At 38.7% G+C, this 18,376-nt stretch overlaps 1 protein-coding gene across 1 annotated transcript; it reads right to left on the bottom strand.

Annotated features, from left to right (window-relative positions):
- Nucleotides 1-1,379: 1,379 nt before the first annotated feature.
- LOC146311223 (protein LBH-like) lies at nt 1,380-15,717 on the bottom strand. Its single transcript, XM_084742633.1, has 4 exons — nt 15,506-15,717; nt 8,383-8,461; nt 4,908-5,082; nt 1,380-2,529 (listed from the first exon to the last, which is right to left on the bottom strand). The coding sequence occupies exons 2-4, from the start codon at nt 8,458-8,460 to the stop codon at nt 2,462-2,464; spliced, it is 321 nt and encodes a 106-aa protein (XP_084598759.1). The 5' UTR covers nt 8,461; nt 15,506-15,717; the 3' UTR covers nt 1,380-2,461.
- Between the last annotated feature and the right edge of the window lie 2,659 nt (nt 15,718-18,376).

The raw sequence follows: 18,376 nt of genomic DNA, 5'->3' as shown, positions 1-18,376 counted from the left end.
TTTCAACACCTGCAGAGTCACTGGCAGCTCCTGCACGCTGAGCGTTCGTCCTGGCTTTATCTCAGGTTAGCTGTCTGTCTTTAGAGGGTCAGTTTGGTGACGGTAAATGATCAAATGAGGGGCCTTTGAGGGTAATTCTACTATTTTTAAACCTGGTCCCTATTTTTACATATTTTGAGGTCCAAATGACTGATGGGTACAAAATGTTTTGGAATTGGTTCAGTAGATGTCCTCAGTCAGCTGCTGTGAAACAGACTGCAGTGGATGCAAGGTAATTTTGCCACTGGGTTAAACAAAGAGTTAGTTTGTATCCCAATCCCAACATGTTAAAGCTCAAAAATCACACAATAAAATAAAAAAACTAACCAGTTCCAGTTCAGGAACGCCTGTGTTCTGTGAGGTAAAATTACTGTTTTTGTAAAAGCAGCTTGAAGAGAGCGATAAAACATATCCTGTTTCTAAATGTTCCTTTCAGACATCACAATCTGAGCCTGTCACTGACAAAAACAAGCATTTTTAGTTGATGTTCTTTGACGGCCATATTTGCCTCCAAGGATTATGTTGCAGCTGCTGCAGCCTGAGCGGTGGCTGCCACCTGAAGCAATCTACCAAACCAATTCAAAAACATTTTGTACCTATAAGACATTTAGACCCCAAAATATGTAAAACATTTGAAAATACCTGAATTACCTTTAACCTTATTACTCCTATAAACTGAATCGTGAAACATGTAGAGTCATGAGAAGGGAAATCTTAAATCACAGAGGTTACAAAACTAACTAGCCAGCAGTCCGTGAGGCTTTTGGATATAATAATCTACTTTTGATATCGATCGAAATTGTAGTGCTGTAGTGACAACATACATCAGAACCAAAAAAAAACAAACCGTCAGGAACCAAACCAGCCTCCACACTGGTCGTCTGGTGTAATCTAAGTCTCCTGAACACCAAACATGGCTAACTGACTAAAAAAATGTTATTTCCACCATGTTTTTAGCCTGAATCTTCACTGTAGATTCTTAACTTAGAGCCATGTTCACATGCACATGCACGCTGTCTGAACTGTGTGTGTGTGTGCGTGTGTGTGTGTGTGTGTGTGTGTGTGTGTGATGTGACGGTGTGCAAACAGCACATTGGGACTTTAGGAGACTTGGATTACACCACGCTAGCAGTATGGAGGCATTTTCTAGTTTCATTCTGTTTTTTTTTTATAGTTTGAAAACTGGTCACCATTCACTTCCATTGTTTGGGAGATTCTACAGCACTGTTTTCCTGCAGTATATAAAGTAACTGACAGAGCCTCACCTTTACCAGCTGCAACATTAAAGTGACGAACACCAGAACAAACCACAGGAACAATAAATTAAAGAACGTTTTAAGAATTTTTGAAAAGGTTTATTACTTGTGCAATAATTTAGGCTTCCAGTATTTTAAAAAATATCATGTCTGTGACAAGCGACACACGTCTAAAATATACTGGTCATTTTTACTTCTGTAACAAAATGGACTGCCTTTAAATTCCTGTGAACAATATTGCTCCAATATCTTATAAGTAGAACAGAACACGATTACATTCCCTTTAACACCTACTGTATGAAGACAATGCTTACATAATATTATAATAATATATTAAAGAATGTATCTTAATAACATCGAATAAAGTGATGAAGGCTTTCTTAATCAAATACTGCTCTTTAAAACATCGTAGCTATCATTATCATTATTGTTATTATTATTACAAAGTGAATAGTGAGACCAAGATCACCAAACTACAGCAGTCAGCACTTAACATACAGCGATGTAATTTACATCTAGATTTAATGTAAAAACTGTGCACAAAATACAGTAGCTACCATCAGTAGTAGTAGTAGTATGGCACACATGAGCTAAATACTTAAGACAGCATTTAGAAACATCTGTCCAGATGTGATATTGTGGGAATCTGGACGGCAAGGGCTTGGAGCCAGAGAAAGAAATCAAAATTATTAATATCAAAATCACAAAGATGGAAATATTACAGTTATATTAGACTCTCAGATACGTAAACTAGAGATAAAATCTTTCTACTTTAAATTCTGACATTAAAAACTTGTCTTCTGCCAAGAGTTAAAGTGTATTTTGTTCATTTCCAGGCAGACAGCTTCTCGTTACAAGAAAACAGCCAGAGGGCAAGTACAAGCTGGGAAAAAAAAGGTTCAAGATGGCAACTTGGTCCCTTCAATCATCTTCATTAGCTTACATGTGTCAGAACAACCTCCTCCTCCTCCATTTAAGAAGATGGCAACAGGACTCTGGCTCCAAGCCCGTGAGCTGGGGTTTGGGAATCTGTTTTTCTACCCTTTCTCCTCTGCCTCCGTAATCTTTCTATCAATGCAATGTGCTCATCTATTTGACTCATTACTCACTCATCCAAGTCTGGACACACTCACAGTAACAGTGGATTACGCAGGAGGAGAGTTTGTTCAGTTGGAGTCCTGCATCTCCGCACCCGAAGCCTCTTCATCCTCGCCAACATTCGATTGTTCCTCACCTAAAAAATATTTAAAAAACACGCAGAATCAAATTAGTGCTTATTGTGATTCCTTTCATTGTTTTCTGTGTTCCCAGAGTTCTAGGTTACTAGAGACCTAAGTTCCTAGGGTCTTGGGTTTCCAGGACCCTTATTTGACATAGTCCTAAATTCCAAGGATCCTACATTCCCAGGGTCCTATATTCCCAAAGTCCTTAGTTCCCAGGGTAATTAAATCCCATAGTCCTATGGTCTCAGGGTCCTATGTTGCCAGGGTCCTAAGTTCCCATGGTCATATGGTCCCAGGGTACTATGTTGGGTACTATGTTAACAGGGTCTTAAGTTTAATGCTAACCCCCAACCCTAACCATGGTATATATGTGATATAGAGCTGGGGAACACAGAACCCTATGAACATAAGAATATGAGGCTGCTAGCATGCTAAGCACAGCACTGCGCTGAACTAAACCATCAGCACTACGACATCAGCATGCTAACATCGTCATTTGCTAATTAGCTGTAAACACAAAATACAGCTAAGGCTGATGGGAATGCAATTAGTTTTGCAGGTATTTGGTCATAAACCAAAGTACTGGACAAATTAAACTGTTGACCTGATGATGGTGTTCAGAGTATCAACAAAGTTATTACAATTCATCCTCAACCGGAATAATATTCTCGAATAGATTTGTTGGCCCAAAATCCCAATTTTTATATCAAATGTGGTGAACACTGCTGCTCAGTTGCATTTCACAACGTCAAGTGGTACTCAGAGGCAGCATGAATGCTAATGAAGTCAATGGAAAGAGCCGAGCAGAGGCAGACAGATGCAGACCCACACTGGTTCAGGTGAAAATGTGCTCCTTCTAATGATTCACCCTAAGTGGAAAACTGCATTTATTCTTAGTTATATGACTCCAGCGGTGGCCTGTTACATTTGGGAGCCAAATCATCAGACTGACTCTTTTTTTCCAATGCAGTGATACATATCATCTCATTTCTGTACAAAATATTACAGCACAGCATATATCTCTGCATCTCTGGGTGTTTCCTGCTTCTGTTCATTCATCCGTTCAGGCATGACTGACTGCAGCGTGCCTCATTAGCATACAGAACTAACTCATTACAGGAAATAACCTTTTATGGATATAAAAAGGCAGATGATAATTTCTGATTTCCTGCAGCTCCTCATGTTTGGAGAGACACTCAAAGGACCGTTTGTATGATCACCTGGTAGGAACAGCCAGCGGTGAAAAACATCTAATTGTATTTTCCGCTTTATAATACACCACACATTTTCAACGGGAGACAGGTCTGGACTGCAGGCGGATCAGTCTAGGACCTGAACTCTTTTAGTATGAAGGCGCGCTGATGTAACATGTGCAGAATGTGTCTTGCTGAAATGAGCAGGGACGTCTCAGAAAACAGTGTCGTCTGGGCGTCAGCATATGTTGCTCCAAATACTGTATGTACCTTTCAGCATGAACCTGGCCTTCATACAGTGCTGCCATGGGCACTAACACACCCCCATACCATTACAGCTGCTGTCTGTTGAAGTTAGCGCTGGTAACAATCTGGACGGTCGTTTTCCTCTTTAGTCCAGAGAACATGACGTCCATGATTTGTGAAAACAATCTGAAATGTGGATTCGTCAGACCACAGCACACTTTTCTAGTTTGCGTCAGTACATCTTAGAGGAAGAAGAGAAGCCTGCAGCGTTTCTGGATGTTGTTGATATATGTCTCTGGCAATAAAACCCCCTTATGTGTGGGTTTGATTGTCATCCAACCTGAGGGGTCAAAGGTCAGAGATTTCTCTGGATTCTAACCTTTAATCCTTAAATTCCTGCACTTGGTGATGAGAAACCTTGTTCCTGAACTGTTGGACTATTTGCTAACAAAGTTTTTCACAAAGTGGTGACCCTCACCCCATCCATGATGCCCTTCAATACCCAATCATGACAGTTTGAACATTTCTTTGTACCGTTTTCAACTGAACAGGTTGAATGGGATTTTCAAATCACTGCATTCTGATTGTATTTGTGTTAAACACATCTCAACTTATTTGAAATCCGGGCTGTAAGTAACTGTTCAGGGCACAAAGATATATAAGATATTTCTCAAAAAAATAAAGATTAGAGAAAAGCCTATAAAATGGTCATGAATTTTCTTTTTTCCTCATTAATCATCTCATGACCCCTCTAATTTTTTGGGGTCCGACCTCTAGGCTGGGAACCACTGGACTAAACTACCTGCAGAATAAATACTTTTAAAGCATTTTAAAATCCTCCTTTTACTTCTGGCTCCTGCTTGACTTGTAATCAGCCGGTTCAAATCTAAATGAGCCAAATACAATAAGACCTATCTTTTATCTTGTAGTGACGTCACACTCATCCTCACCTGCAGTTTGTTCCTCTGCACTCTTCCTCCCGGGTTGCCCGTCCGGAGAGCTTGGCTCGTCTGGTGGCCAGCGGAGCTCGCCGCTCTCCACCTCGGATGCATCCGTCGGCTCGACCACAATGGAGGGAAGCCTCTTGGACAGCTTCGGATACCTTTCATGGGTATCTGGGAAGATCTGTATGAAGCTTATGTAAGGTTTACTGAGGGGTGATCATACTTGTGGAGATAAGAACATCATTACTCACAACACATGTGAATGAACAACAATGCGGTAAATGGGATTAGGAAAACTGTGTATGAAATGAAGGATTAGCAGATGAATTCACTGATTTGTTACTTTGATCTCTAACTTCAAATGCCTGTGATGCATTCTTCTCTAATTAAATAATATCTGAAATTATCTTGACACATCATTGGTTGACCAAGGATGTATAAAACTGACTTAAAAACTTTTTGAAGAAGCTAAAAGCAACTTTCCACAAAGTGTGAATATTCAGTGCTGACTTTAAAATAAAGACTACAAATATGGCTACCCAAAATGCCCTCTATCAGGCTCTGAATCATGCTCATATATGATATGACGTACATTTTGATTAGTTTAACATGTAAATAGGAGAGAAAACTTTCATGAAAACGACTCTAGGTCCTTAATTAGAACGAACTAAACAGAAGATAAAGCAAAAACTATCTAGAGAGAATTTCCACATAATGATGATTAAATAACAGGACAAGTGTCTGAGCACAATTGGAGTAATATACTTGGACAGATTTCTTGGCTAAAACGCCACTTTTTGTGGTAAATGTGGTGAATACTGCTGTTCAGGTGCATTTCACAACATCGAGTGGCACTTAGAGGCAGCATGAAAGCTAATAAAGTCAATGGACCAGATGCAGACAGATGCAGATGAGCAAGCCACTGATTAAAACTGTTCAATACCCATGCAAAAATAAGCTGTAATACTGTTTCCCCTACACTTATTATACATATAAATCTTAAATAAGTCAAAGAAGAATATAGTTAGCTTACCGTTTTAGTAATACTTGTCTGTAGAGCTCCTACAAAATGCTTGTATGTGTTATTCAAAAAGAGTCATTCCTGTTTGTTATTATTGTGTTTCAAACTCAACAGAATTCTTGTATTTTACAGCTAATTATTAAAATGTATAAATATGGTCAATACAGTTTCATGCTAAATCCATCATGTCACAAACCGCTTCTTGTTGTTATCATCCTAAAATATGGAAAGTGTGTTTATCCTTAAGTCTAAGAATAAGAGAAAACTTCAGAAGTTTGACTCACTTATGACTTTTTTTTTCAAAATAGATATTCACACATCCAGCTATCTCAGATGTAGTTGTGTTGGAAAGTATCACTTGAGTCTCGAGTAGAGAGGATCCCACACACTGCTCCCGCTCAGCATCACAATTTATTGATCGCGCTCGCATTTCCCAAAGGACAAAGAGATGAGATACCGTGGCATGTCATGCTCTGAGGCAGCGTCTCTCAAACTTTTTACACCACGTACCATGTGGTTCTTAAGTGTTGTGCTCAGTTCACTGGTGTCCACTTCATTTTTAACACGACTGCTTGCATTATCCTCCTCCCGGTCTGCTCTTCTCTTCATAACACTTCCTGGAGGAACTACTGTTTTAGAAACATTCATTTTCAGTCTGTATTTTAACTGTGCTTACTATGTGGCCATCACAGTTTAGCTAACTAACTAGCTGACTAATCATGGTTGACGTATACATGCTACATGCATGACTGTGACTATGTTGCAGGCTGATATTGAAATAAAAATACAGGAGAGACGAAACTTATTTCAAATTACCATCTTCAGGATTCTAACCCGTGGCACCATTATTGCTAACTTGTCTGAATTGTTTGAAAGACTCTCGATGAGGGTCCAGAGGGTCTGATACATTAGTATGATCAATAAACTATAATGCAGAGCAAGAGCAGTGTGCAGGATCTTCTTTACTCAAGACGCACTTATGACAAAAATTGTACATATCACTCAAGTATCACTCTATATTTGTATATGACAAAAATACCAAACAAAATGAGAAATTATTCATTTAATTGAATAGTTTATACAGACTATTTAGAATCAGCATATATTATTTGTTATAATTAACAATATTGACTATTTAACCAAACAAATGAGTCCATGTTTGAACACAGGCGTATTTCCGAGGTGGCAATCTGAATCACTTCTAAGGGCCAGTTCTCCCTCCCACAGGCCCGAGTGCAACCGCCTTGCCTGCACTGTCTATATTTGTCTACTGGACAAATATTTGTAGAAAAGTGCACATTATAAGCCATCAAAGTTTCCTATACCTTTGTTTTCAGTGATGCACAATGTGGATTTTTCTTTCCAGACGATACAGATAACCAATAATAATACTGATAAGACAACCAATAATTCCACATATTTGTGTTTTAAAAATATGCTGATATAACCTGCAGTTTATGAAAACCTGACGGTAAGAAAAGCTCAGATCTGGTGATCAAAGACGGATGATTTAATACCCCACAGGTCTGATCGAACCAAATCTAACTGACATCACTTTTAGACCAAAAACAAAGAACAGTTCTGCCTCATTTCATCTCAGTTCATCAACACACTTCAAAAATATAATTTACATTTTATAGAGAATTTTGATTAGGAATTCAAATTAAATGAAAGCTCCAAGCAGATTTTATTTTTTTTTTTTTATCACAACTGACACGTGCCAAGTTTCATGCACTATCGATCACTTTTAGCCTCTCAAACATGTGACTACTTTCTGAGAAGAATAATCCCACCAGTCGGTGCTCAGACCCTGATGATTTAATAATCTGTCAAGTCGGATATTAGTTTATCAGCTTCGATATTCATCATGCATCCCTAATTGTTGTTTTGTTTAAATTACCATACATTGTACTGGAATGGGAAACAGGTCCTGACTCAAATGGTTATAAGACACCAACACCTAAAACTAAAGAAGTGGGTTAAGCCCCGTTTTAACCTTGATGCCTTGATGTCCTGACCTGCAAATCACCAAACCAATGCATCCTGGGAAATGCATTACAAACCTTTTTTTTCAGTCGATTTCATCACCAAAGAAAGATTCTTTCCGAGTGAAAACTTTCAAAACATGAGCAGCACAGAGAGAAACTGGGAGAACTTATTTTACACTTATCTTTAAATAAAGCATCAATCTTTACACTTCACTTAATGATGATACATGATGTTTAGAAAATAAATCGCTCAGTAGTGGATGATAACACACTTGTCCTTTTAGCTCAGCTGGATAAGACACATACCATTTACTCACAGCAGGACTGAGTCCAGATAATGACCTTCGTCACATCAACCCACATTTTACTCTTGCTCATCACTCCTCTGACTCACCGCTGGATGCTTTCTGCTCAAATAAAACAGCACCAGGTTGAAATAATCTCAAATTCACAGACACACCTGGAAGGATACGGCGCCCTGATCCGCTGCTGCTCCGCCCCCACTGAAGTCCTCCGTACCCGGCTCCAGAGAGTTCATCACCTCGGTCATCCTGGAGGGAAACACATGCAGATGATCAGGATGTTGTTCGATAGGAAGAAAGAAATTCCTGCATCAAAGTGCTAACAATTAGGTCTGTCGATTATCTTGAGAAAATGTGTCATGATTTCTGGAAAGACAAGCCGCTGTTGAGTTTTTCTGCACCGCAAGCAGAGAGCCATTGACATCCATTTGAGAGAAGGCAGACGTCTCTACGACCAAGACTGTCTAGATGGATAAAGAGCATTACAGGTAAGAATACAGGTGTATTTTTGATTTTGGGGTGATCTCTCTCTTTAACTGTTTCCCGACAGCTTTCAGACCCATCGGCTGGGCACCAGTGTGAAATCAGTTTCTCTAAAATTTAAAGTTAATGGAATAACAGATTTTGATATGTGCCATTTGGGGGCAGCAGAAACAAGTTGACGTATCTTGAGAGCTTTTTCTCTGAAAACAGCTGCCTGTTACAGCCAAAAATTAAACTTAGTTAAGTAACGTTTTGTGCTGGATAGATTAACAATCAGCTGAGGGGAGCTCCAGATTCAGGATCACTTAAATAAAGGAGAGTGTATAAATACACTGGCAAGCTTTGGGATGACTTCACCTTTCTCTGACCGAACATTCATAAAGATGGATATTGTAATTGAATATTAAAATTATAACCTTGTAAACAGCATTGACAAAGATGTAAGCGGCAATGACAGGCACACTCATTATATTCATTTGGCCACGCCTCTGTTTTCTTGAACATTTTTTCATCATGTAATTCCATCATGTGTGCATGAAAATGTCTCTCAAATGTCTGTTTGAGGTGAAGTAACTTGTTGCTTATGCTTGGGAAAGAACCGCATCTCGCATGGCACTAACTTTCATGACATTTCCTCCACCCTGAAACAAAGCAGGCGCTGCACCCGAGAGGACTGTGGTTTGTAAGCCTGCGTCGATGCAGCCTCTCTTTTGGAGGGTTTTATAACCCACTCATCATTAAGACTGACTGGTTAGGAGCGACATTCAATGTGGCGGACCATCCACGCTAACGCACAATCGGAGTGAGAGTGGGTATGGGGAGTGTGCAGGGGCTGGATTGGAATTTGTCCCTTGAGTGGCCGAGAGGTGTGACGAAACGTCCGTATTTGACGACAACAGGACTGAAAAGCCTCCTCACGAGGGCTTTTTTGTGTGCACAAATGTGGTCCTGAAAGCACAAGGCTGTGACGAACGCTCGTCCAACCTACATGATCACAAACGCTCAATACTCGCTCATAAAGTTGACCTTTGAGACTTCGGAGGCGGAGATGGAATATACAGTAGCTGAAGTCTCCCCTCCTGTCCTCGTCTCTGCAAGTTTGAGGAAAGTACAAGAAATATAATGACTGAAATGACCCCTCGGTGAAGGTTTAAATATTTGCAGGTAGTTCTCACTAAAACTTCAAGGAAGAGCTGCTGGGTCACATACAGGTGCTCTTTGAGTACTTCAGATATTTTGTGCTTATTCTTCAGGTGAAGAACTCATTGCCTGGGTGAAGCAGTCTCAGTAAAAATATCAAAAATGCAAGCTTCCTTCAAAAACACTCCTCCTTCAAAGTCAGTCCTGACTGACCCTGATGAAGACCTGTGCTGGTCGATAAGTGTTGGTCATTTTCAACTCTTTTTGCCATGTAAGATAAAGGCATTTTAATTTTACCCTTACATGGGGTCTTTTTGAAGGATTCTTGCTTTTTTGATTTTTTACTGGGACTGTTGCACCCATGTAATGAGCCCTTCACCTGAAGAATAACCCCAAAAATGATATTCAGGACGTCAGTCAGAGGATGCCACAATGCAACATCACGACATCCTTCATCGGGACATCTGATTGTGCATTATCACTTACCTAAAATAAGACTGAAACTGAAATAATGCTGGACCGATCCTTGTTAAAAATCTATGATCAATGTCTCTTTAAAAAACAGCCTCCTGCTCACTAGTGAAAGCCAGTCTTTACATGTGACAAGTTATCAGAAACACCACTTTCCATACAATCACACCGGCAGTTGCTGTTGCCATGGGGACGAGCGATTGAGATTGTATGCCTCTGATTGTCTGAGTAGTGCACTTTGCCTGAGCGCACGAGGCCGAGGGCTGATTTGGGGGTATTCATGTGTGCCGTTACGCAGCAATTACCGCCGTCAGGATGGGGCCGTGTTGTTGTGAGACTTCTCTGTGAAACCTGGAATCGCTTCTGCCCTTCATCATCATCATCCCAGCGCTGAGACAATGCAGCCTTTATTCCTCATCAGAGGCTTGCATTGTTCCTCCAGAGAGAGTCTGTGCGGTCACTCCAGCCGGTCTCGTGTCCAGGATTTAAAAAAAAAAAAAGGTAGCAGCTGAAGAAGGCCGGTGGAGCTGTGCACATGATTCCAGTCTGATCTTGTTTCTGAGAAGTGGATTCATTCTGTGGGGATGTGAAGCGTAGCAGACACAAGAATTTAAATGTAGATGCCAGGCGTGACGCTTCTGTCAGGCTTTTTTTCCTCTCCAGCTGAATAATAATAACTTCTTATTTGAGCCATTAGATCTGAACAAGGTTATCCATGTGATAATGCCTGTTTACTCTGCAGGGAGCTGCTTCTTTTCTGCCTCAACTGAGAAATGTTGAAGCGCCTTAAATTTTCAACTGGTTAAAGATGAAGCAGCAAGTGTTTCAACTGGTGGATCAAATTAGTGTCTTGTGTTGTGAAATATGTAATGTATCCATTCATTGAGTTGAACTGAGGATAGCGTACAATTCTTGCCAATGAAAAACTCATGCTGTGTTCCAAATCACATAGTTTTTTTTCTTAATTTTAGCACCTACTGCAGCTGCCCCTCACAAAGTACATCCTGTTGCTTTCAGTATGCCTACACTTGGGATGTAGTACTTCCTCATACATGCTGATAATCGCAGTCCAAAGCACAAAATATTGAGTAAAATGAAAAAGTATGCAATTTGGAACGCAACTTCCATGAGCTGTCATCTTCTGAGACTGCGTCGATGTGACGTATCTTGCACTGTGCAGAGGACATTAGGTCAGAATAGTCGAAAAAACATGCTGGTTTGCATACTGCAAAATGTGACCAAATGTCGCAGAACATCCCCCTATTTTTGCATTTGACAAACGTAAAGTAAATGCCATTTGAGTGAAGATTTTGTGGTAGCTGATTTATTAGATGTTGCTTGATTAAGAAAGTGGATCAGAATATTTAAACATGACAACTGAAATCAATCATTTAAACTCAAGAAATGCAGATTTCTGAGCTGTGAATTACACATATTAAAGGTGCCCTCTGGAGTTCTCAAATAAGCAAAGGCCATTTTATCATCATTTAATATCATGCATTATTAACTTCCATGTTAGTTTGCTGGCAGTCTTCTTCTTCATTGTCTTTGTTGGTGCAGTGCAACACTTCTTTGCTCATTACAGCTAGCGTGTAACCAACAGCAGCAACTACAAACAAAATGGGGGCCCACTTGCAAAAACATCATTCCATAGTGCTACTGGTGGTCAAAACCTCCACAGGATACTTCTAAAAGGGAAAATTCACAATTTATTATGTGTATGTCCATTCAGCGTTGATCTGAGATTGTTACCTTGGTCAACTGTGCTAGACTTGTCTATGTTGAAAAAAAAAAAAGAAGATGGTTCAAAGATGTTGCCTGGAGACCTGTAAAAAACACATATATTCACATATTATTGGCTAATGTTAGCAAAAAATGTCCATTAGTTAGCTAGTTAGCCAGTGTTTTTTTTAACTAACTTAAGATGTGACTATATGTCACTTTTACATAACCTGACATGCCAGATGGTTCGTTACACAGGACCATCTATGAAGTCATCCTCAGAAACTGTTTGGAAAAGGGCAGGCACTGTCAAAGAATACTTGGCAGGAGAGCGGATGAACCATCTGGTTATCACCTGTCACGAAGCAATCAGATCAAAGTCTTGCGGGAGCCAATCAGGAGAAGAGAGAAAACATCTTTTCCATCGAGAAAAGCCTTCAGTGCCGTTCGCTCTTCTATTCTTTCCAGTTCTGATATATAACTGATGCTATCACAGTATCTATGCTAACCTCTTCAGGAGCTGCCGTTGTTTGTTTGAGACGGGTCACTTCTATGGACGCTTCTCGCTATCGTCACACCTAAAACCACGCCCCTAGCTGCCAGTAGTCCCTCCTGCGATGCTGATTGCCTGCACCACTTTTGGTGTGGACGCAAACGGATAACTTGAAGCCTGACAAGATGGATTCTCAGGTGACTTGTGAGTCCAGCTGCCTCGCATGGCAACTTTTACAGAAAAAGGAGAAAGTTTCCTGAGGTACGAAAGCTTGTTCACCCGATATTGAAGCAAAAGGGGCGGGACTTAGGAATGGTCAGCTGAAGCAATAAAATCCTCATGTTGCAAAATCTGTTGTTCTTCCTGCACTATGATGTCACAGTGATGTCACTGTGCTGAGGAAGAACTACAGACTAATTCAGCTTGGATTTGTAGTCTCTGCCTCCAGTTAGTAACGGGACATGCTAGATGAGTACTTTTGTCACCTAACACTATGTTTTGGCCAACAAAGTAATGGCTATAAGCTAGGCTAAGCGCATGCGCAATGCATCTTGGTACATGTAGGCATTGCACCTGGTCAATACAGGCCTCCTTTCAGCATCCACTGGAGCTACAACTAGCAATTGTTTTTATAGAAAATGTCAAAACTGATACCAATCACAAGTCGTAAAAATACAGTCCTCGAAGAAGTATTCAGATGTTTTACATAAGTAAAAGTAGAAATACTACTATGCTAAAACATTCTGTCACAAATAAAGTTCTTCATTCAAAATAATACTTTTTTGTGCAAAGTAAAAACCAACTATAGGGGTCAAAACATACAAAACTCTCCTCTGAAAAGTAGTGGAGTGTAAAAAAGCATGAAATGGAAAATATTCAAACGAAGTAGAAGTAACTCAAAAATGTAGTTGAGTTAACTGGACTTTACATTCCTCCACTGCAAGAATCCAATCCAATGAATTAAAACTGCTAATTTTGTTATTTACAGTCAAATGTTTGAGGTATTTATTTGATAAATAACTAAAGAAAATCAAAATTGTGATCAGTTAATTCTGTGTTGTTGGCTAACTGGTTAATCAAACAATTGTTTCACAACTAGTCGTTATTTTTATTTCATCTTTGTCCGTTTTCAAACACTTAAACTACAAAAGCACTATAATAATTTAGTATAAAATCAGCTGAGAAAATTAGTCTATTAATAGTAGAGCTGCAATGATTAATCAAATAATTTATTATTAATTGACTACTAAATTAGTTGCCAAATATTCTCATGATCGATTAATCAGTTTGAGTCTTTTTTTTTAAGGAAAAAAGTAATAAATTCTCTGATTCCAGCTTCTTAAATGTGAACATTTTGCTGGTTTCTTTACTCCTTTCTGACAGTAAACTGAATATCTTTGGGTTGTGGACGAAACAAGACATTTGAGGACGTCATCTTCAGTTTTGGAAACACTTTTCTGACAGTTTATAGACCGACAGATTAATCGACTATGGAAATAATCAGCAGTTGCAGCTCTAATTAATAAACAACATAAAAAGCAGCAACCAGTTTGATGGTAGATTCATTGTTTAAGTAATTTGCTTAAGATTTCTTTGATTTTCTTCTTCTTTTTGGTAATAATCTGAGTTAATTTGGATTTTGGACTGCTGGTTGAACATTTGAGGGCATCATGTTGGGTTTCTGGAAAAATCCTATTTTGTGATTTTTTTATATACACTGATAAATTATTGGCAGATTAACTGACAATGAAAAGAACTGTTAGTCGCAGCCTTAAAATCAACTGAACGAGCCAAAACCCACAGGAGCACCTTGATGTACTGCAGCATCACTCAGCTGCTGACAGAGTTTGAAGCCAGATGCTTGCACCTACAAGTGATTTTTTTTCACCTGAAACGCGCCCAAATCTCCAGAAAACAATTGTGCTCGCAGCCACTTTCTCATCCCCCATCCTCGCCGTTTGCTGTTCGGATGAAGGATGTGCATCTGGTGTGACCTCACGGATTAAAATTCCTCCTCTCTCTTCTGTCCATCATGAGATTCATCATGGTGGATGGAGACTGTCCAGTTAGAGGAGCTGCAGAGAGCTCCTCCAGGAATATTCGACAATCACTTTAATTTAATTTTTTTTTTGCAGATATTGATGGGATATTTCTAGAATGGCAGCTCTCCTTTCCTCTCCTCTCTGTCCTCTCATCGCCCCAGCTGCACTTCAAACATTTTTTTTTTCCATTACTGCTCTTAAATCAGAGCCAGCAGCAGCACCACCTCCTCAAATGCAGGTTTCTCGGATAAATCCAGCAAGTTTTTACAGCCCAAGGACATGAAAATAAAATTCAATCCACAGCCAAATATAGATATTCCTCTTTACTTACCACACAGACATCTGAAATGCTCCACTGCTCTGCTTTTCTTGCAGTTTAATTAGATTTTTTTTTATGTGTTTGTTGCCCTAATTCACATTTCCTGTTCTATTTTTTTGCATTAAGTTTACGTTTTAATGGCACAGAAACTTTAACGCATTAAAAACAGATGTATAATTAATAAATGTGCAGGTCTGGAGCAGTTTCACCTGTACGGCACACAACAGGTAGCCAGTTTACTGCAGGTAGCTGATTCTATTAATAGATTTAAATACCGGTGTACAGAACACAGCTTCTCCTACACCTACACTTGTACACACACACACACACACACACACACACACACACACACACACTGCACAGGCTGATCAGTGCTTTCTGCCCACAATCCCACACACTGAGCATCACCAGCGCACAAAACCCACAAGGTGAAGCAGCTTTTATGATTTTTTTAAACCTCTAAATTACAGTTTAAATTCACTAACTCATCAGTCACTCAGTTACTTTTATAGAAATAAATAAAATCATCTTTTAGTTGAGTGTTTGAGATGAAGAAATGTTTGATCAGATTGTTTCCAGAGTGTTTTTTAATTTTTTAATGTAGAAAATAAAAAGCTCCGTACCTGTGTGTCTGTGTGCGGGCTGATCCAGTGTCTCAGAGCAGGAAGGTCTCCGTCCTCCGCTGCTTCATCACACTGATGCTGCTGCTGCTGATGAGGATGATGATGGTGCTGATGATGATGATGATGATGGTGATGATGGTGATGATGATGCGGGCTGTTGTGGGCGACAGGCGGCGGGGCGCGCGAGGCTCCCGGTGAAGTTGCCGCTCGCATTAAAGTGTTCGGAGGCTGCGCAGTGGAGCGGGACCGGTGCTGCCTTCATAGACTGTCGGAAACATTCCCGTTAGCAGAGGGAGAGTAGGTACGAGGTGCTGTATTTAGACTAAATAATAAAAAGTGGACACCCCATGCACACAGACTTTCGTGTACTTTTAATAGTAGGAGGCCTGGGAGATGTTTCCTACAAATAATATCTCGGTGTTTTTAAGCAATTCCGCAACATACAATATGTATCTCGATATCCACATTTTCTCTAAAATAATATACTGTAAATTCTCACATAGTGATGATCTTATAGAATATGATGCATTTCTGATTGAACTACCCAACAGTATTTAAAGTTGGCTATATTACTATATTATATTGTGACAATATTGTAAAAATGACAGTTTTCTTTTTATTTTTTTTGATAAATAATAATCAGTAATGTGAATGTAATGATTAATTGTGTAAAGCCAAATTATGCAACAGCTAGAACAGTCTAATAAGGAGGAGATTACAACTGTAACTGTTATTATTATTATTATTATTAGTAGTAGTAGTAGTAGTAGTAGTAGTAGTAGCTGTTCCATCCATGTATACTGTGTACTGTGTTTAATATTATCTCATGTAGTCAACTCCCAAAACAGTGTTATGTGACAGTGACATGCAGGTGTGACTCTGAGCTGAAGGAGGATGATGATAGAGTGATGAAGGTGCAGTGGTGATGATGATGCACGTCCACTGGAGGGTGTCCAATAAGAACAATCCAAATGTCACTTTATTTTTAAATTGTCCTTTATTTATTGCCACATATAGGTATAAGTGATTCTGAAATAAATAAATAAAGAAAGAAAGAAAGAAAGAATAAATACATGCTTGGTATAACTATGTTGCAGATAAACCATAAACATCAAATGGCAAATTAAATTAACAGCTTTAAAGCATAGATTTAAATGCATTTGTGAGGACAACCTATAACTTTGATGCATTTTGGTGGTACGAGGCCAACTTATGCTCTGAATACTCTGAATTTATATCTGGTGAGTGGTGAGCATATTTCCCTCATCTATCTTGTTCTTTGAGGAAACACATGGCATTGGAAAGCTTCAATTTCCCTCGTCAAGTACGGGCGTTGAATCAGTTATGCTTGATCATGGAGTTTACGAGGAGGACATGAAGGCAGCACCTAATCAGAGGCGATCTGTGCAGGCGTTGATGATTTTAAATTTGCTGATATTGTTAGCTATTAGCTCAATTTGTCAGGTAACCTATCACACTTGACACCGACTTCAACGCTAAAATGTGCATTTAAGGGATACATGAAGATGTCGTCTTTTTTATAGGGATATTTCTTGTTATAACATGTAAGTAAAGTTAGTGAAGGGTTTTATTTTTATAAATATGAAACAGCAACATAGCATATAGCAATGAAATATGTTGTGTCATTGTCATTAAGCTAGCACAGAGAGGTTTCACAGGATGTTCTATCGATAATTCGCTTTATTTCACTGTTTATTTTATACCAAGAGCACAGGTATGGTAAAAATATATGGACTGTGTGAGCTGTGTCTCCCTCTAGTGTGTAAATGTATTCATGCCTTATATGACAGATATTACTAAGCTGAGTAATGTAGTTTTAATCAATGGTGGAAAAGCTCTTTGACTCAAGTAGAAGTACTATGAAATAGAAATAATCTGTTACAAGTAAAAGTCCTGCATTCAAAATCTTATTTATGTAAAGATACAAAAGTATTCACATTAAACTTGACCTAAAATACCAAAAGTAAAAGTAATCATTATCCAGAATGGACCGTTTCAAATAAAATGTATTATATAATGTAGAACTGCACCGATTAATCGATTATTGAATTGATTAATTGCTTTGAGTAATTTTTTTATAAGAAAAAAAGTCAAAATTCTCTGATTCCAACTTCTTAATGTAATATGTTTATTTTGTTCACTCCTTCCTGACAGTAAACTGAATATATGGATTGTGGGCAAAACAAGACATTTATGGATGTTATGGGTTTTTTTGGAAACACTGATGAACATTTTTCACTATTTTCTGACATTTTATAGGCAAATAATTATTAATCGATTAATTGAGAAAAGAAGATCTCAATAAATATCACATCAATATTTTAATAGTATCACATATTGCAATTGCAATTTCAGTCAATTTCGCCCTAATTTATATTATATACCATAATGTGTTCATGGTGTTTATGATATATATATGTTATAATGTGTTCATCACTTATTTTAATTACTTAACAGTATATACTGCTGGGTGGGATGTGAATTTCTCACCGGGAGCGACAAATTTTTTTTATCTTAACCTATAAGAAAACATCATTGTTTATTTGGTTTGCAAAATTTGTAAAGTAACTAGGGTATCTTACGTTATCAAATAAATTTAGTGAAGTAGATGCAGAAAGATGGAAATACTAAAGTACAAGCACCTCAAAATTGTACTTAAGTACTTGAGTAAATGTACAGAAGTCAGAAAAATATTAAGCCTCTCACTAGAGGTGGTAAAAGTACACATGTTCTTAACCAAGTAGAAGTACAGATACTAGTGTCAAAAGGACTCTAGTAAAGGTAGAAGTACTGATTCAATTTCTTTACTCAAATAAAAGTGGAAAAAAATGCAGGTGTTGAAATCTACTC

The sequence above is a fragment of the Lutjanus erythropterus genome, chromosome 18 (assembly GCF_056507025.1).
Source record: "Lutjanus erythropterus isolate fLutEry1 chromosome 18, fLutEry1.hap2, whole genome shotgun sequence".
Lineage (NCBI taxonomy): Eukaryota > Metazoa > Chordata > Actinopteri > Lutjaniformes > Lutjanidae > Lutjanus > Lutjanus erythropterus.
The sequence above is the reverse complement of the archived record's forward strand: the minus strand, read 5'-3'. Positions and strand labels throughout refer to the sequence as shown.